The sequence below is a fragment of the Mustela nivalis genome (genome assembly GCF_964662115.1).
Source record: "Mustela nivalis genome assembly, contig: HAP1_SCAFFOLD_1508, whole genome shotgun sequence".
Lineage (NCBI taxonomy): Eukaryota > Metazoa > Chordata > Mammalia > Carnivora > Mustelidae > Mustela > Mustela nivalis.
The window spans coordinates 25067-44713 of NW_028135156.1; the positions used below are offsets into that span (position 1 = coordinate 25067).

The 19647-nt window shown below is 54.5% G+C and overlaps 3 protein-coding genes across 7 annotated transcripts in view; 2 read left to right on the plus strand and 1 right to left on the minus strand.

The window, feature by feature from the left end:
- Positions 1-19647, minus strand: part of LOC309857895 (uncharacterized protein) — a 105946-nt gene that overhangs the window by 9340 nt on the left and 76959 nt on the right. For all 5 annotated transcript variants that reach the window (XM_082750617.1, XM_082750615.1, XM_082750616.1 and 2 more), the window contains 2 exons: positions 859-960; positions 717-758 (listed from right to left, as the gene is read on the minus strand). In XM_082750617.1, the coding sequence (XP_082606743.1) occupies positions 717-758; positions 859-960 (144 nt within the window). The remainder of the gene's footprint in view (positions 1-716; positions 759-858; positions 961-19647) is intronic.
- LOC309857889 (uncharacterized protein) lies at positions 1701-8878 on the plus strand (the record flags this gene model as incomplete). Its single annotated transcript, XM_082750608.1, has 7 exons — positions 1701-1758; positions 3689-3820; positions 5304-5374; positions 5825-5849; positions 7664-7737; positions 8433-8517; positions 8859-8878. Exons 1-7 carry the CDS (start codon positions 1731-1733, stop codon positions 8876-8878), a joined length of 435 nt encoding a protein of 144 aa, XP_082606734.1. The 5' UTR covers positions 1701-1730.
- Positions 10539-18697, plus strand: LOC309857891 (uncharacterized protein). The gene is made up of 6 exons (XM_082750611.1): positions 10539-10976; positions 11350-11377; positions 14069-14134; positions 15872-15945; positions 16334-16410; positions 17626-18697. The coding sequence occupies exons 1-6, from the start codon at positions 10812-10814 to the stop codon at positions 17756-17758; spliced, it is 543 nt and encodes a 180-aa protein (XP_082606737.1). The 5' UTR covers positions 10539-10811; the 3' UTR covers positions 17759-18697.

A 19647-nucleotide genomic window follows, 5' to 3' on the forward strand; every position in this document is an offset into this window, starting at 1 on the left:
TCCTCATGAAATTAAAAATAGAACTTCCCTATGACCCTGCCATTGCACTCCTGGGTATTTACCCCAAGGATACAGATGTCGTGAAAAGAAGGGCCATCTGTACCCCAATGTTTATAGCAGCAAGGGCCACGGTCGCCAAACTGTGGAAAGAACCAAGATGCCCCTCAACGGATGAGTGGATAAAAAAGATGTGGTCCATATACACTATGGAGTATTATGCCTCCATCAGAAAGGATGAATACCCAACTTTTGTAGCAACATGGACGGGACTGGAAGAGATTGTGCTGAGTGAAAAAAGTCAAGCAGAGAGAGTCAACTATCATATGGTTTCACTTATTTGTGGAGCATAACAAATATCATGGAGGAAAAGGGGTGTTAGAGAGGAGAAGGGAGTTGGGGTAAATTGGAAGAGGAGATGGATCATGAGAGACTATGGACTCTGAAAAACAATCTGAGGGGTTTGAAGTGGCGGGGGGGTGGGAGGTGGGGGTACCAGGTGGTGGGTATTATAGAGGGCACGGATTGCATGGAGCACTGGGTGTGGTGAAAAAATAATGAATACTGTTTTGCTGAAAATAAATAAATTGAAAAAATTTTTTTAAAAATAAATTAAAAATAAAACCCTGTCACAGACCCCCCCCCAAATAAATGAATAAATAAATAATGAATAAGTAAATAAATAAAACAAAGTGGAAATAAACAAACAAAAAGCTCACCTGGGATGTGTTTCTTTTCTGCTCTGAGTCGAGGAGGGAGAGCTGAGGAAGAAGGAAGGAAGAAGGAAGTTAGAAGAGACTTGGCCTGCCTTGCAGTTCCTGGATTCACCTGCCTACGCAGCGCCACATACAAGATACTTACATGCCCATGTGTGGCTCCGACAGATGTTGAGCTTAGACATGATACTCTTCACTGAGTGAATGTAAACAATTGTTCCTTCTGGATTTATTATCAATTTAGGTTCTGTGACACAGAAAAATTAAAAACATGAGAAGATGAGTTGAACATTTACCAGTAACCTAAAGGAGGAAACACTATGGCCTTTTCAGAACTGATGTGGGAAAAATTAAAAATTAAAAATCTCAAGCCACATTGTTATTCTGTTTTCCTGTGAACACTATTAATCCCCTGAGGTCAGAAAATCCAAGAAACTCTGGAAAAAAGAGATGGGGGTGTCGAAGCCAAGGTAAAAAAATAAATGTTTAATGTTGGTTTCTTACAACTTTCAAAAGGTCATTAAATAAGAAACTATCTTTGACTTAATTAAACTATCTATGACTTAACCCACTGAGCCACCCAAGAACTCCTGGAGAGACTTTGTGAAACAATCTCGTATAAACAGAGGAGTTTTCCAGAGTAGCAGATAGGAAAATGAACGTTTCAGTCTCCTAGGTGCCCTCAGGAGTCTCCTCTTCTGGATGTCCAAAAATGCAGGTAGTTAACATACAGCGCAGTATTGCGTTCTGCAGTACAACTCGGGGACTCATCACTTCTCTCCACCACTCAGTGCTGACCACAAGTGCCTTTCTCAATGCCTATCATCTAACGACTCCTCTCCAACCCACTTCCCTCCATGACCCCACAGAAGTGTGCAGGGATGCCTTCACCCTCAGAGTTCTGTCATGAGCCATCGCCACGGTGACCTGATGACACGCGTCCATCCTTCCGTTTCAACTGTCACTCTGTGAGCCGAGGTTGTGGCGGTTTGGTGAGCGGCTGTAGAAGTCCCCACGATGGGGAATCTTAACTGCTGTTGTACGGGTATGTGCCTATCGATTTTCTCAATTCTCTTCTCTCGAGCTGGTTGCCTCCCTTTCACAGAGACAGGCTTCTTCCCTTTGGCTTTTCCGCTCAACCCTCTGATTCCTCCACCCGGTTCGATGCCTGTGCTTGTTCGTTTGTCTGGGTGATTTCGCTAGGATTTCGTGGGGAAGCTGCCATCCTTAAAGTACTTCTACGTTCAGAAAACCATACTCTTTCTGAATACCCATTTCGGACACAGTCCTAAAGGGACAACACACAGGTCACACGCCACACTGCTGTCCCCGGATCAGGAGAACCTTGGTGCGACCCAGGCACCACATTTGAGGGGGAGGAATTGCCGGTCACCTCTTCCCGATGGACACGACAAAATCGGAGAGGAAGGGTCAGCGGTCGAAATGCAGCTGTTTTTAGAAGGAGAGACACTGGAAGATAGCGGGGTGGTCTCATGGGTTGATGTGCAGGGTTTCACGGGCCGTCTGCTTGATGCCGGGGAGTGCACGGGAACGGGCTGTGCCACCGGGTGGGTGGACAGAACACACGGCAGTTGCACAGTGGACTGTCTGCTGGTCTCAAAGGTACTGCTGGGCTGGGTTCTCCAGGCCCGGCCTAGGGAGGGAGACAGGAGACTGTCCGCTTAACCTACAGTCTCCAGAGGGGATCAAGAGACCTGAGAGTAGACAGGGGATGCTGGCAAAAATGAGAGAGTAGGGAGGGACTCACGCCAGCCAGGGTAGCCTCACTTCCATCCAGGCTCCTCAGAGCAGTCCGCATGGCAAGAGCGGGCCCCTCAGCATCATCCGTCTCCTTCCTGAAACCAACCACCCCACATGGCCAGCCCACATGGCCACCTCCATGATCGTTCGTACCATCGACTGCTCCTCGGGACTGGCGAGCTCAAGGCAAGCGTGTTCTTGGTGGGGTCAAAGTGTAACCTGTGGGAGCGGAAGGCAAGCGAGTTCTCGACGGGGTCCTATGTGACCGTTGGGAGTCTGAATCACCTTGGGAGCCAAGCAGAACCCCAGGAGCCGTGGGCTGCAACTGGCCTTCAGGACAGCCTTGGCGACTGGGCTGACCTTGCAGAGAGGTGAGGGAACGTGGCCCATGCTACCCGTTCCTGGTCCTTCACTAGGGCCCCACTGGGCAGAAACCACCACATAGTTGATGTCAGGGCCCCAAACACAGATGTGAGTGAGGACTGAGGCTGGTCTCGTGGCCCTCGCTCTCCCCTACAGAAACACTGGCACAGAGGAATTTCAGATTGTGAGGGCAGCTCTTGGTTCAGGGCTTCAGGACCTTTCCTCAGGGGCCGTGGGTTGGTGTCAGGGGCGGGGGGGATCTCTGGCCACAGGGAAACAACAACATCCCTGTCCCAGATCAATCCTTCATCGGGGCCCTCCACTGTCCTCCACTGTGGCTTCAACCACAGCCAGCCATCTAGCTGAGTCCCTAGGCGGTCCCTTCCTCAACACCTGCGGAGCGGCTGGGCAGCATCCAGTCCTCCCCTAGGTCCCAGGTGCTCCTTAGACTCAATCACTTGGGACACCGTGGCGGCACACTAACGTCTAGGCCGGAGGGCAAGGAAGCGGGCACAGAGGGTTCTGGGGAACACTCTCGGGTAGGTGTGGCTGCTCAATGGCTGTGACTGAGGACATCACGCGTGCTCACGGCACTCTGTTGCGTTTCTGTCCTGTCTCTGCTCCATACAAGCCGTTGCCCACAGAACCTGTGGGTGTGGGAGGGGGCTGAATTCAGAGCACAGCACATGGTGACCTCTTCCTAAGTCCCACCTGGAGGGAGGAATGCCTGCTGGGCACCTGGCGAGTAGGGGCAGGAGACGGATGGACCAGAAGGAAAGGATGTCCAATCCCCCTATGGGCTCCTGACGACAAGGTGCCGACACTGTTCTCTATTTCTGTGCGTCTCCCAGAGTTCTGTGGGGAGTGTTTCCTCGACGATGTGGAGACGCCCCCACCCACGCCCCTCCCTCCACGAGGACCCAAGAAGAGAGTGCGGTTCTCCTTCCATGATGAGGTGTACATCATCAAGGACACCAAGGAAGGTACGTTGGGGATTGACTCATTACGTAGATTGGAGACACATTCTGTCGTTCACTAGCACATACATAACCGAAGCCTTTAAAACTGCTGAGACACATTGTCCTCTGATTTCACTGGTAGCCATTTCCCTCTATGCCGTCCGTCCGTCCCCTTTTACGTCCACGGGTCATGATGAGATCCTCATTCAAACTGGACCCAAGGGGCACAGGAAAAAAGTGTCTACTAGCTGAAGGGATAGATCTTAGGTCGTTCTGGAACACACAGGTCCCTACAGGTCTCCCCAGGAAACATGGTTCTTAGATGTGTAGGAAGGAAGAGACTATGTTTTCCGCTGAACAGAAAAATGGGCCAGAATACGACAGGAGGTTTCACGATGCCCCCCCCCCTTCACTTCCGCCCATTAGCCACATCTTACATGGGTGTGCTACGTATCTTCAAAGGAACAAAACGACCTCGCCACATTTGGGGAACTGAAGTACCCAGTACATTCCACGTGGTTACCGTTCTACAAATGGGGCCAATGCCTTCGGTGACGTCTTCTCATTTTGGAAACACAGAAATCTGCGCACTAATGTCTCACACAGCGGGGTTCCCAATAGCCCCAGACAGGCACTGCCCCCAAATCCATCACGGGAGGAAAGAACACATTCAATGGCATCCATACGCATCATGGAGTGCAATTCAGGCGCAAGAAGAAACAAAGGTTTCCAATATTTTACGAAACAGATGGGCCCTGGAAACCTAACACGCATTTTGAAAGCAAGCACACAAGGAAAGAGGTACATTACACGATCCCAGGCTTTGAGGACACTCCAGTAGGGACATTCGTAGACCCAGAAAGTGGAAGGGACGGTGCAGGGAGGAAACGGGGAGGGCCGGTCATGTCGTCACGGGTACAGAGGGGCCAGGGGATAGGATGGCAACGTTCTCCCCATAGATGGCAGTGCGGTCTACAAAGCATCACGGATGTCAGCACTGTCACCGAACGGACGCGTACTAACAAATACAACCGTCCCCAGTACTTAGATTCCATCACCGAAAAACCCACTACTCCAAGGCACGACAGAGGAGCGATAGGGTCCCACAGCAGAGGTGCAGGGGAGACAGCTGAACAGGCCCCATGACCAGCTGAAGAAGTGGCAAGCTGGCTTGGCTTCACAGTGGGCAGGAAGGCTCAGGGGACTGCGCCCTGAAACCCAGGGTGCCTTGAGTGTTTCCCAGACAGACGCTGAGAGTTCCCACTGATGACATCCCCTCCGTTAGAAAGCCAAGGCCCCATTTCCCTTTTCCATCCTGCTCCCCTCCTCTGTGTTTTGTGTACAGCACTGTGTACTGTCTCCACCACTGTGTCCAACACAGGCCTTGCGTGGTCACCCTTCACGTCCATTCCCTCTGGCCCCGCATCCACATCCAGCAGACTTAACTCCCCGAGTCATTCCTGAGTAGTGCAGCCAATGTCCTGACAGCTCCTCTCTGTTTTCCTAGACCGGGTGGAGGGACAGTCCAAGCACCTTCCTAGGGGCTGGAAAAAGGAAGGTCCCCCAACTCTCCCTGAGGTAAGCTCACCTCTCTTTCTCAGAGACATAAATGGTGCTTCCTTGATTTCTTCCATCAGTGGAGTTTGATGAACATCGGGCACTTTACCTCCCAGGGGAAGGGGGCAGCAGCCTCCCCTCATAGAAGAATGCTGGGTCTGACCTCTTACGCACAGTGGACCCAAAAAGGGTGATGACACAGGACAGCCTCAGTTACAAACTCCATGGGATCAAACACAAGGTTTCTGCTTGAAAGAGAACGTTCTGTCTGTTGATCAGAATGGACTTCGGAGATTGAATGATGCTCCAGCATCATTCAAACGGTCCTCCTGAACTCGGGTGGGGGGACATGGACTCAACCACGGGACCTCATCCAATTAACTGCCTGAAGTCCTCCCCAAACCAAAGAGCTGGCCCAACAGAGGACAGGATGCTGGGATCCTCACTGTGTTTCCTTTTCCCCAATCGCAGGTAGACGCTGGGAGCAAGGACAGCTGTACGTATTTAAGAGCATCGGGCTCTGGGGAGGAAATCTAGAGTACAAAGAAGCCTGCCCCCTGATTCTGGGTTCCAACAAGGAACGGGGGGTGGGGGATACTGACCGAGACTGTCCGGTGAGGCACGGTCACCACGTCGAACAGGGCCTGGAAGAACTCGTACATAGGGAAGGGCTGATCTGTGTGCACGTGGGATGAAGGCCCTGTGTGCGTGGGGGTGTGCGTGGGGGTGTGCAGGTGTGTGTATGTGTCCCCATGCGTTATGCTTGGGAACGTGATTGTGTGCCTTTCCCAGGAGATCTTTCTCACACTTCCACCACAGTCACAGTGCCCCCCTTCCAAAACACTCTCATCACCCTGGCACACTTGACATACTCCTTCCCCTACCCACCACAGCTGTACCTGGAGGACATTTCCCTTTGATTTCCTGAGACGGGCATGGTGCAGAGATGAAGGGACCAAACCCTTGACCTCCTACTTGGAAAGCCAAGATTGGAGCTCAGGTTCCAATCTGAAAGTTGCTCTGGCCTACCCACCTGTGTTAGTCCCTCAGCCAGGGGGGGTCATGATGTACCATGGGTGCTAGCTAGCAAAGGGCCATAAGCATCTGTGCACACAGCCAAATACCTAGATTCTATGATGGTCCCCCACAGGACCCAACATGACACAGTGGCTTCCATGGACACAGAAGCCAGGGCAAGCTTAGAAGCCCACGTTCAAGATTACAGCCTGGTCCCTGGAGTCAAGTGCACAGAGAAAAGCCACATCCTCGTGCTCAAGCCCACATGGCTGGAAAGCGTGTGGACCCGTGGAGGACAGAACAGGGCAACATCAGTCATAGCCGGTCTCAGTGTGTACACACGACCGACCAATGGCAGAAAAGCATCACGGAGGGAACTGACTGTACTTGATAAGATTTCCCTAAGCCTCAGGAAGGTTCAGATTCTCTAAGCACACACTCAAATACCACTAGCCAATAGGAAAGCAAGGTCAAGCTTGGGTGGAAGCTTTACACGCAACATCCCCGGAGCAAATCTCCTGCAAAGCAGGCCGACAGCCTATCAACACACACTCCAACAAGACTCCACTGTGTAAGCAACTTTCCACTGGTCAGAACACCTGGGAGGGTTCGGACAGCCACTGTCTTTACGGGAAACACGCACAAACACACACACACACACACACACACACACACACACGGGACAGCTCAAGAACAGTGGAAGGATTCTATCACACTCATCGACGGTGATGGCTGTTTACAGAAGCTAAGATGTCCGTGCTCTCCAGTGTTGCACATGGCATTTTCTGAAGACAAAGAAAGGATGAGTGAAGCAAACTACTAGGCTCCTTTCCTGAGGGTTGAATGCAGCCTGGCAAGTGAGGCTGCTTTTTAGGCCGTGCAAAATCTTACAGAGACGTGATGCATATAGTCGCAGCAGGTGGGGATCTTGGGCCCAGAGCTGATGTCCAAAGCAGCAGCGTGGGACGCCTTAGTGGCACGTCAGTCAGGAGAGGTTATGGGACTCGGTCCTCACACAGAAGCCAGCTTAGGCTTCCCATGTACTGGACTGGCTATTTGGCTTTGATCGGGCTCACTTTAGCTAGAAAGACAAGAACCCTCTTCGCATTTCCTCCCTGCTCCTCTCCCATCCCTTCCCCTCTGCACCAAGGACAAGGCCCGGCAGCAGTGCCGCCCGTACCTCCTACGCTCCCCCACGCGCACACTCCCCTCCTGTCCTCATCCATCCAAAATCCCCGCCTACTTCCTGAGCAGCCTCACCAGTGTCCTCACGGTGCCTCTGTATCCTCCTAGCTCTCCACGATGACCTGATGGAAGAGCTACTACCCACTTTGAGGGCTGAGGAGGAAACTCCGACTCTCCCTCAGGTAAACTCATTGTTCCTCAACTTTTTATTTATTTAAGACAGAAAGAGAAGGAGAGAGAGAGAGACAGACAGACAAACAGACCGAGTGCGCACGAGAGCGCAAGCAGGGGGAGTAGCAGAGGGAGAGGAAGAAGCAGGCTCCCCTTTCAAGCAGGGTGCCCAATGTGGGCCTCCATCCCAGGACCCTAGGATCAAGTCCTGAGCTGAAGGCAGAAGCTTCAATGTATGAACCGTTGGGTCACCTCGCTAAAGTCATTTTGTGCTTCTGAGGGACAGCCAGTGTTTGATTTCTCTTTCCATGAACATCTGAGCATGGACATGCCAGAGGGGAGAGACAATGTCCTTGGTGCTGAGAGCCTGCCATGTGGTTATACCATTAATGGACAGCGGATTGAGACGGGCACTGAGAAAACATCACCATCATTGCTTAGACAATGGATGGTCGTGAGCATTTTCCACCAGGTCATTCTGTCTATGGGAAATGGCTTTGGAATGAGTTGCTGAAGAAAATGGACGGGGGAGTTTTGACATAACAAGCCGGAGCCTTTTCGGGAGGTCATTTCCTCCTCCTCTGGATCATAGACTCAATGACCGCATCCCATCTAGCTTGCTTACGACACACACCAAGGGCACAGAGATGTGTGCACACGGTGTGCACAGGGTGCGGGGATCCTCACTGGGTTTCCCTTTCTCCAGCTGCAGGAGGCGGTCACCGGATATGGCCCATATGCCTATTCCCCCATCACTCCCTTTAGGGAGACAGATGTAGCTAAAGATCAAGGTAGGGCTTTCTCTCCTCCTTTGGTCTGGAGAGCTTCCCCCCTTCTGAGTTCCTCCCGGGAACGGAAGCTGGGGCGGACTGAACAAACGGAGTGTCCTGCAGAAAACCAGGACCCTGTGCTACAGTCCCTGGAAACCAGTAGGTCATGCGGGCGGTGTGCTTGGTGCGTCTGAGGGTTGGGGCTTGTTTTCGCGTGGGTCGATGCGACGGGACCGGGCATGTGGGTGTGCGGACTCCGTCGAGTTTCACCAGAAGACATCTCCCACTGAATGGACTTGACGGCACGGGTCAAAGTTTCAAAGCCAAACCTCCTTCATCCCCGCTGCACACACCCCCCCTAGGACACCACATTCCTCCCTGACCCCAGCTCCACCTGGAGGGTTGCTCAGGATTCCCTTTCCTCAGACAGGGATGGGGAGAAAGGAAGGGGCCCACATCTGTCCTAGCTCGGGACGTTCCTAAGACAGGGTCAAAACACAAAGGAATCAGAAGCTACTTTAGTCGACCCAGACATCACCACCAGCCTTACAAAAACGCTCCCATCTTGAACGCACAGAGGGAAGGCTCACTGGCAAATGGCAATAGCCAGGAAAGCTTCATCATTAGCTCGGGGCCCGATCCGACTTCCTGACAATCTGCTACATGGCCAGGTTAGAGAGTGCCCTTCTCTCGCCTGGCCTCCGCTCTCTCGTGAACTTGCCTGGTCCTGACTGGGGGAGGTGGGTCCCGGGAAACTGGGTCCCGCGGACTCCAAGGACACACCCACATGTCACAGGCAAGGAAGACTGGGAAGAATCAGCACTTTGTGGATGGGGACTCTGTTGGAATGGTCAGATGTCAGTACGTAGAAATCCTGGGTCTTTGGTTTTCCTGACCCTGCATGACTCAGGGACAAATAGAAACCTCTAGGGTACTTGTGCTTGCATTGAATGCAACCCTGCCACACAGCATTCCTCTGCAGAAATACAATCTCCTAGTAGAGGTGAGAGATAGGTGGGAGCGGCCACGAATCGGTCTTGACAATGACCACGACACAGTCGCTGGTTGGAAGAGCTTGCCCGTCAGTACAACGGACCGTGTGTCTTAGTGTTTACCCACTTTCGGCTTGAAGAGGTCACCCTGATTCCATTCCCTGTAGCTCGAGTTCAGAGTCAGTATTTCTCCCTCCGTTCCTGCTCCTTGCCCTGACCTCTCTCGATGCAGCAGCAGCTTACTCAGTCCATACCCACGCAACCCAACGTCGCCATACACTCCCGGGCACGCCCACCCCAAGCGAAACTCCCTGAGCTCTTCCTACCGAGCCCCACCATTGGACTGACCATTCTGTGGATCTCTCCCTAGCTTGGCTGGATGGACAGGCGGGTGAACGTTCAACAGGAACGACAGAGGAAGACGCCCCGTTTTACACCAGAGTGGTACGCTGGCCTTTCTTTGGGGGAGACACAAAATTCTTCTGGCTTTTTAAATCAAGGTCACATAAAAAACAATCTCAGCGTGCACAATTGAAAGGGTAGGGAGAAGTTTGAGAGAGAATCTGTTACCAAATGCTACCTAACCCCGAAGGCATTGCAGGGGGGCTGGGACAACCACAGCATGATCACCTACCATCTGGAGGAGAGGGAGCTTTAGTACGGGTAGCAGCTATTCCTCCTTGGCACCTATTTTGTCCAGTGGGACCCGGCACGTGGGACCTCTAGGAAGACTGGGCACATCTGTGGAGAACTCATTTTGCTCTTGGGGCTCACGGGCCTCTAGCACCCTTCCCCATCTGGCTTCCTCTGGTGCCCCAGGGAACAAAAGAGCCATGCAAACAGGACAAAGCCTGATTTGATGTTCATACTGTTTTCTATTCTGAAATCACAGGTGTCCCTGCTGGAAGGGGATGGCGGTAAGTATTCTGTACTCTAGAGTCACTCACTTGTTTGCAACAACCTGGAAAAGGGCCAAGGTCGGGGCTTCGTCGCAGCCACGATGAGAACCACCCTGATTCCAGGTCTGGCGGAATGAGAAGAAGGGTCAGGGTAACAGAAAGGGATTTCCTGGGGAAAGACCCGTGGCTTCATGGCCCTGTCCCCGGAAACTACTGCGCTGCTCTTAGGTGGTGCAGGTTTGGGGGCAGGCAGTAGGTGTGCCTTGGAGATGGACTATTTCACAGCTACTCCAGGCCCTGTAGCTCCAACAGGAGGCAGAGTTTCTATTCACATCCCTGCTCCTCTCCAGGACCTTTCGTCCTCCATCCAGGAAGGGCCCACTGCAGCTCAGTCCATACTGATGAGCTCCCCACCTCCACACACATGTCCACACGTGCACGCCAAGCAAAGCTCCCCGAGCGATTCCCAAAGAGTCCCATAGGGGTCCCGACATTCTCTGTGTGTATCCACCCAGATCCCCTGGCTAGCCTGTACGATGACCTTGACGTGGACAGCACAGAGGGAGAGGGCCCATTGTTCACCAAGGTGGTAAGTCAGCCTTCCTTCAGGTGAGGTACAGCATCCCTTATTTCCCTGATACTCGCAATCAGATCCAAACATCTCGGCATGTACAATGTCCTTGGTGGAGAGATTCCTGAGAGAGCGACTCTTAGCCAGGGACGCCCCATTCCAAAGACCCTGCAGGAAACAGCAGGTTCGGTTACTGTCCATAGGGTCGTGAGCTTTTTCACGGGTGATACTGACACCGCCGTGCCACCTAATGGACCCAGGGCATGCGACCTCTAGGTGGATTCCATATCACTGCCCATGACCCTGCCCATCACCAAGAGACCAAAAGAGCTGTGCACACAGGACAAGGCAGGACTTGATGTTCATCATGTTTTCTTTTCTATAATCGCAGGTGGCCCGGCTGGAAAAGGAGCTTAGTGGTAAGTATGCTGTCCTCTAGAGTCACTCATTGCTTTTGAGCAACCTGGACAAGGGGCAAGGTGGGGCTTCCTTGCAGGCTTCATCTTGAGAGCCACCCACAATCCAGATCCTGTTGCAACGAGACTAAGGGTCATGTTCCGGACCGAGAACCCAGGCCTCGTGACCCTGGCCCCGGAAGCTACCGTGCTGCTCTTAGGTGCTGTAGGATCGGGTGCTGGGCACGTGGTCTGTTTCCATGGGAATCCATGTGCTGTGATTCTCAGGGTTGGTGTGTGTGTGTCAGGTGGGTGAATGCTGCGCTCTCGAACAGGTCTGGTCCCCTCAAAATGGCGATTAATGGTGTCCACGTCCTCGGGGACGTTTCCCATCACTGTCACGTCAGGAACGTGACATGGAAAAACTCTTCAACACCTACAGTTGAAAGAGGTGTTCTTTCCTTGCAAAATCACATCAATTCCCTCAGAAAACAAATCCCGTCGCAAACTAGGAAGGGCTAGACTGTGCCCCAAAGACACAAGTGTGTCCCTGTTACTGAGTCAGCGTCCATGGGGTTCTCCCGCCAAGGTAGGTCTCGGGCAAGAATGGTCACAGCACCTCCCTCTTGACACTGCACTCACACACACACACGTTCGTCTCTGCATCAGAGGCCCCACGATGCGTCTTCCCAACCTCATCGCAAGCACTGAGTGCTGGGACACACTTCCTCCCTTCTGCAGGCGGCATCCGGGGCAGCCGCATGCAAAAGCCCGTTCGGGGATGACGCGCACAAAGGGGCAATGGCCAGGGAACAGATGGGGCCAATTCACTCCGTGTTTCTCCATGGAGAATTACCATTTCCCTGCAGATACTGTGTCTAAGAATGCAACTGGCCTTCTCCCAGGGAAACCCCACACCCACCACTGGTCCTTGCTGGGGCACTTGCAGGTGGGCCCAAAAGGTGTCCTATCCAAGGGGGAATGAGGTCGTCTTCAGGGACTGAGGATCACTGGCGGCACCTGGGCCCCCTCCATGCAGGAACGAAGGGTGCTCTGGGCATCGCAAGGTGGCCAAAAAGAACCTCAAACCTCAACAGGGGTGACAGGACAATCACCACCCATTTTGCTGGCCATCTGTCCATGCAAGAGGGCCTTGTTAGATTCGGGAGGTTTGGGCCAATAGATAACTCAAGGGGGTTCAGTGCCTGGGAATGGAAACAGAGCCAAATCAGGGTTTCAGAGTTCTTTGGCAACCAACAAGACTTTCTCTCATGAGAACATGTATTGGAAACAGAATCTGATTTTCCAACATCTCTTTTTCTCTCTCGCACGCGCGGGATCCACGGGAGTACCTTTCGCTGCTCTCCGAGGACACTCAACGGGCTTTTCCAGGGTAGTTGCATTCCAGTCTGCATTCCACATATTGCATACAAAGTCTCCAATTTTCTGCCTCCTTCCAACATGGGTACTGGGTTTGAATTCCTGGTTTGGGTCCTCGCTACCCTAACTACAATGCCACAGCTCGGCGTCCTTTGTATTCGCATTGCCCTCACGATGCCTTATGCTGAGCATCTTTTCGTACGACGTCTGACTGACCGAGTTATTTGTTCCCTTTGCAGCACAGACTATTCCAGTCTTTTTCTCGATTCTTTCATTTGGTGAAATCACAGTCTTCTTTTGTTTGGTTGGTTTTCTTTGTTGTTCTTCCTTTACGTCAGTGAACACACCTTTTCTGAAATAAGGATTGCCAAGGGGGTCTCCAATCTGTGGGCTGCCTTTTCACTCTGTTCGCTGTTTCAGAAGAGGATGCTTTTTCTGGGCGGTCCTCTTGGGAAGCATCGTGATGCCAACATGAGCGCATTTCCGGGGCCATTTATCTTCGGCTCCCAGGTGCCCCTGACTCTTTGTATGCCAGCACCCTCCTGTTGGCTCAGGGGAGTCATCCAAGGTATTGGAAGGTCAGCTTCTAGAGACCCACCACTGACTTCTTCATATTCAGAAACGTCGTGGCTCCTTGTGTTCCTTTATGGTTCCCTTATCTATTCTAGCAGCTTCTCTGTCCCAAGAGCAGCACATTGTATGCTTTAGATCCGTGCTGCATGGAATCCGTTCCCCACTTATTCTAGGAACTGGGGCTTCACCTTCATCTCTTCGGGGCCAAAGACCTCCGGCAGCACCTGGTGGGTGTGTGTGAGCCCGGGAACGTCTTCCCTTGATCAACGTCCCTGTCACGCCAGCCACAGATGCCTGAAAAATATGCAGGAGAGCAGGCCTGGTCTCTCGCTCCTGGTTGGTGTCTAGTGCTGAGTGATCCAGGAATGAGTCTGTCTAGTATCCATCGTACACAGTCATTTCTTATCTCAGTGCAGTACACAGAAATCAAGGGAACGAAAACATCCAGTTGCTCACTCCCACTAGCCACACGTCAAGAGTCCCATAACAACTGGAGTTTCCGATGGTTGCGCTGGGAGGGGACAGCGGTCATGGGCATGCAGAACGGACACTGAGGTGGCTGCTGCAGCATCCTGGCCTCATTAGAAGGCATGAGACTCCAATCCCCGTCTCCTCCAAGGGCTCCGGCTCCGCCAGCCCCGTGAACCTCTGAAAGCACAGCAGAAGAGTCAGGCAGATGCTGCACGGCCCAGAGACATCTCAACGCACTTGGGAGGAAGGGGTGAGGCGGTTTCTCTCCTAATGGCATTGCTCCTCTTTCAGTTCTTACAGATCTCCTGGTAGAGAGCATCGAGGACTACTCCTTCAGTGAGGACGAAGTCTCTTCAGGTAGGGAATGGCACCGAAGAGGGGAACATGGGGACATGGCTCCCGGGAACATGGGGTTGCCCCTGCCGCTCCGGAGAATGAAGAAGGTGGGTCAAAAACCACCAAGGACAGGGATGCTCTGGCACAGGCATGATTTGCTCATGTCACGGTTTCGGGATGAAAAGAACAGACGAGGTGTCCACGGGCCTTTAGGGTAGGCTGGGTTTGTCATCACCACTCGACTCCTTGCGCGGCTCCTTGAAGGATCTTTCCCATCAAAGCTGCTCGTGCCTCCCTTGGCCGCTGCCACATGTCAAAGCTTGGCCTCTTTGCTCATGGCCTTTCGGGAATGGTGCACAAGAGATTCTGAATCTTTCTTGGCACGGGCCCAGACCTGGTCATGCTCAGGACTTGGCGGCCCCAACCGCACTCTACTGGGCAAGAGAACCGCGACACTACGCTCTGGTCTGAGCCAGGAGGTAGAAGACAGGTCTAAATTCTCTCCCTCCTAACCTCCACTACCAAACCGTCCCGGTTCTCTCCAAGCTGCTATACTTCAAGGAGATGCCCAGAGCTGCAGAAGGGAAAGCGTCCTTCCCCTGGGTTCACTACACAGGTTCCTGTAAATCGTACCTTCTGCCAGCCTTCACACCCCAGCCGAGTCTGACCTGTGGACGTGTTCCCAAGGGCAGGACGCCCCCATGCAGCTCCCCTGGAGAACCCCTGTCGCGGGCCACGGTCCCCTGGGCCTGTGTGAAGGGGCTGCTGGACCTGCTTCACACACTTGCTGCCCCGGGTCCACTCTACCTCTCACCAGCTGGCATCGAGGCATAGCACAGAGCCTCTTGGGAGCAGGGCCAGGGAGTCACGGTTCCTCTCACAAACCCACCTCGCCGCTCACAGCCCTGGCCATGCTCCCCACTCCCTAGGCATGCCCACACGGCAAACGTTCCTCAGGCCTGCCCAGGGCCCTACACACACCCCGACCCCGTCCATTCCCGGCAAGCCTCAGCAGGAGCACTGGCAGGAATCCTGTGTTTCAGTAACCACACCGATGGATGCTTTCCAGGGCTGCCCTGAACAGCTGAGGGCGCCTGCACAATTTCCCATGCTCCCGTCTCCATTCAACCTCTCTAACACTTAGGGAAACAGAGGGCGTTGCGTTCCCTGAAACACGTCCCTGGGAAGGTCATCCCAGTCCCTGGGCAGACATGGGCTGTGGGGAGGAGGTGGGCCATCTCTCCCTGCATTTCCCCAGCAATCCCAGGCCCATGACAGCTGCTCCCAGCACAGACAGATCGGGGGATTGATTCCAGGGGACCCAGCATATCTCCTCTCTTTCATGGTTGCCCCCTCCTGGACAACAATAGGACTGGTGGAGCTTGGCAGGGGGAAGGACATGGAGCATCTCTAGGGGAGGAGGTGGAAGAGGACGAGGAGGAAGACAGAGAGCAGGGAAGGACAAGTACAAGGACAGAGGAAGACAAAGTCCCGCAGAGGCAGTCTTAGGGACAGTGACAGCTTCCAGGGGGGAAAGGATCACACAGCCGGGCTTCCGGGTCTTGGAGAGAATCGGAGGTGGGAAGAGCAGGTGGGCAACCGGAGACCCCCCTGTACCCTGCGGAAATCAAGCGACCAAGGCCAAGGAGGACTCGGAGCTAGGGACACACCCCACTAAGGGCAGAGCCCAGCAACCCCAGAGCAGTGGGTCGCCAGCTGCACTAACTCCCTTTTGTCCTCTCTCATGGCCAACCCCAGCATCCTCGCTGCTCTCTGACCCGGAGAAGGATTCCACGGACGACGCTTCCGTCGGAAGGAGCCACCCTGTGCCTGTAATGCACTTCCACCTCCATCTCTTGGGCTTTCTCTCTCCTCTGTCCATAAGCGCCTCCTCCCAGCGCTTCCCCTTTCCCTGCTTTGACGATGCCCACCCTGGAGGCCCTCGTCTCCGGCAGGCACTCAAGCTTTACATCGGAACTGCTGCATGAAATCCCCGGGCAGCCCTCCTCACCCCTTTCCTACCATCACCCTGACCCCTCACTGCTGACTCTGGGAAGCAGCCCCAGACAGCAGAGCAGAGAGGAGGGCTGGGAGTCAGCAGGGCACGGCTCACCCGGCTGGAGGGCCCTCGGGAAGGGAGGCTGGGTGTGAGTATCCCCACACTTGGTTCTCTGATGCCGGGGAGTCTGTGCTCATGCCCACTTCTGCTCTTGCTCTTAGCTCTCAAGAAGCTTCCCTTCGGTGGACTTGGCGCAAACGACAAGGGAAGCAGAAGAAGAGGAGGACTCGGGAACGGGGTGAGTCGGGCAGGAAAAGGGGCCGGTGAACATGGACACACGTTCTCCCTCGTTGCCCAGTCCCTGTTGTGGGCACCTCGGCAAACCGCACAAAACCCTTGGGTGCTGCCCTAGCCTCTGACCACAAAGAGGAGAGGAGAGGAAGGTCCCAGTCCCTGCAGGCACTAGGAAGACCTGAGAACATCCCACGGGGAACCTCCACCTAATCCAGGCAACTCCCTGTGGTGGTTAGGCGCTGTCGTCCAGGAGCTGCTGATCTTGGAGGGAGGGCCCTGGCTACCTGGAGGGACTGGACCCCAGGCAGCCTAGGCACAGTGACCTTCTGGAAAAGGGCTCCACGCCCCCCATTGAGCCCCTCCCTCTGCACGACACAAGCCTTGCCCTCCCACCCTGCAAAAGTCAGCAGATGGCTGACTCCCAGACGACACTACTCGAGAAGAGACAGTGGTGAGGTGGCCTCATCTCCCACTTCAGGCACGTGAGAAATGAGCAAACAAGACAGGCCCCCGGGCTCACAGGAGCAGGACAGCTCACCCCTCCCAGCGCTGCATCCCTGTGGGCACGTAGTCGGGCCCGGTCTCCAGCTGAGTCATGTCTGCCGGCCACTCCCATACGATCTGACCAACACCTCCAGTCCCCCGAGCCTCCAAGATGCCTCGTGGGAGGTAGTGGGTCCCCTCATGGCACCATTTTGCTTTGTGAGTTTCATACTCTAGAGACTCTCCTCGATCCCTCAGTCGGCAGGGGAGATTCACCAGGAAAAGGCCACCCTGCTTGCTCCCACCTCACCCAACACCTGCCCACAGCTCGTAGACTGTGCCAATTCACTTCCCATGGGGGTCGGGAGCACGTGGTCTCTGCCACGCCACCTGCAACACTCATGTGGGCAAAGGCTCCCCCCACAGAGAAGGGGCACGTCCAGGGCTCTCAGAGAGGCTGGGGAAGGGACAGCCCAGCAGGAGGAGGACCCCGCCGTCATGGAGGAGGACGCTCAGGGAAGGGCCTGAGGGACCCTGGCTGTGAAGCCTTCATTCAGCCCCAGGGGGCCCACGGGAAATTCCCCTTTCTTCACGTCATGCATGGGTCCTGCAGGGAAACCTCCACCTCAACACCTCAGAAGACATATTCCCCCAAACCCCACAGGCCTCTGGTAAGACATGGCCTAAACCACACGCCACTCACTATCTCACACCACTCCACCCGTTGTCTCCACAGCTGCGCCACAGGACAGTGTGCCCACCACCCCGAGGCACCAAAGGCTCCTGGGGTGCTCCGACAAAGGGAGCCAGGAGGGCCCTGGGGCCCCACTTGCGGCTCCGATTTGGGCCCGGAGGAGGATTCGGCGTGAACACACAGGGAAACACGCCTGCAGGAACGGCTCTCTTACGCCGGACCTCCGTAGGCCAAAGAGACGACTTCTGGGCAGCCCACCAGAGGACGGCACTGGAGCCCCGAGGACGAGACGAGAGGACCCTCTGAGTCGGCCGCCACACCCAGAGCTGGCTGCCCAGGCCCTGCCGATGACGGACACTTGGAGCACGAGGCAACCACCTGGGCCCACAACAATCCGTTGTGTGGGGAGACTGGGCCCACCTGGGACTGGGCCCAACTGGGACTGGGCGGGACAGCAGCCTTCCCGTCGTCTCCCCTGTCTGCTGCAGGGGCTGTCCCCTGCAGTCCCCGGCAACCCTGCAGAGCATGACACATGCAGGACGAAGCGGCACTGCCAGGGCCCCTTGACCACCCTGGGATCCACTCGAGGGGCAGCAGCCCTACCCCTGCTGGATTCCCCGAGGGTGCCGCACCGGAACCGCCCCTGTCGCTTCGACGCACAGGACCGTGACCAATGCTGGGCTCAACACTGGCAGCGGCCCCACAAAACGGGCCCCGCTCAGCCTGTGTTGTTTGGCAGCAGCAAGAGGTTTAGGGAGGAGAGGCTCTCCCCTGCACTCAGCGGCCTCTTCCTTTTACAACTCTGACAGCAGAGGCCTCCCCCAGCTGGGCCTACCCCACCTGACCAGGAACGACCCACGCGGAGGGACAGCTCTACGCCCCTATTCAGCAGGAAGAAGCTACAGAAGATGAGACCGTCCTCCTTCAACAACCTTAACCACGCAATGCTCCGCCCTGGTCAGGGGCACACGAGGAGGGAGGAGAAGGCTAGCTGAGCACCAAGCAGGAGCTGGCACGCCACACCGCCCCCCCAACCTGGGATACGGGGGACATCCCTCAGGCGCTCTGACTGCCCTCAAGCTGAGGAAAGGAAAAAACAGATTCTCCCCAGATGGCAAGACCAGAGTCTCCCTCGGTTTGTAAAAGTCCTCGTGATTCGGCAGGAATCAAGAGGCCCGCTTAATGAGAGCCTAGCGACCTGCCAGAGGCCCGGATCTCCGTTTCCTGAAGCCCTGACATCTCCCTCCCCTCCACGACACTGAGGGAGGCTGAGGCCGAAGGAAATGTCCGTAGGGACAGAGTTTCTTTTCAAACCTGCAGTCCCCTGAGAAGGACCTGTGAGAGGAGGAAGGTAACATTCCTCCAGGAAGCTCCCCACCATCTTTCAATTCATGCCTTCCTAGCAGGAAAAACCACCTTCCCTTCACAAGAGCAAAGCCAACTGTATCCTCGGTGTCCTCTGTCCTCCTGCCACGTTCTCGCAAAACTTCCCTTTTGCCTGACCTCCCCCAATGCCATCCCAGAGAGTCAGCCTCCCGTCACGACCCCAGCAAGCAGCCCTTTCTACCCAAGGGTCGTATCCCTGTGCTTTAATAAAAATCACCTCCTGCCAGCAAAGCCGTCTCAAGACTTCTTTCTTGACCATCGGCCTCTTGAATGCTAACCTCTTTCCTACATCAGTCCTGTCTCTTGTAGGGCTCCTGTGGAAACAACCCTGCAACACGTTGGGCCCATTTCTGTCAACTCTTCCGACTCCATCCACCTCACCCACTGCACATTCTGTGTCCTCCGAGGACCGGACCCTTCTGTGGTTCTTGCACTCAAACCCTCACATGGCCCCTCTCTCAGTCCTCGACGTGGTTGACGTTGCCCTTCTGAAACTCCCCAGCATCCCTCCCTCACTCTCTTTGTCTCGCAGGTTTATCTGGTCCATAGGTTCTCATCACCAACACCCTACAACCGGTTTCTGCTCCTGAGTAAAGGACTCCATTCCTTTCCTTTCTCATCAAGCTCAAATCTTAACTCTCAGATGTTTGTCTCACAACTTTCAAAATTCTTCTTTCC

Coding starts and splice junctions, on each gene's coding strand:
- LOC309857891 (XM_082750611.1), top strand. CDS start 10,812: ATGTCCACACGTGCACGCCAAGCAAAGCTCCCCGAGCGATTCCCAAAG. Junction 10,977..11,349: donor GCCCATTGTTCACCAAGGTG/GTAAGTCAGCCT, acceptor CTATAATCGCAG/GTGGCCCGGCTGGAAAAGGA. Junction 16,411..17,625: donor GAGGAGGACTCGGGAACGGG/GTGAGTCGGGCA, acceptor TTGTCTCCACAG/CTGCGCCACAGGACAGTGTG.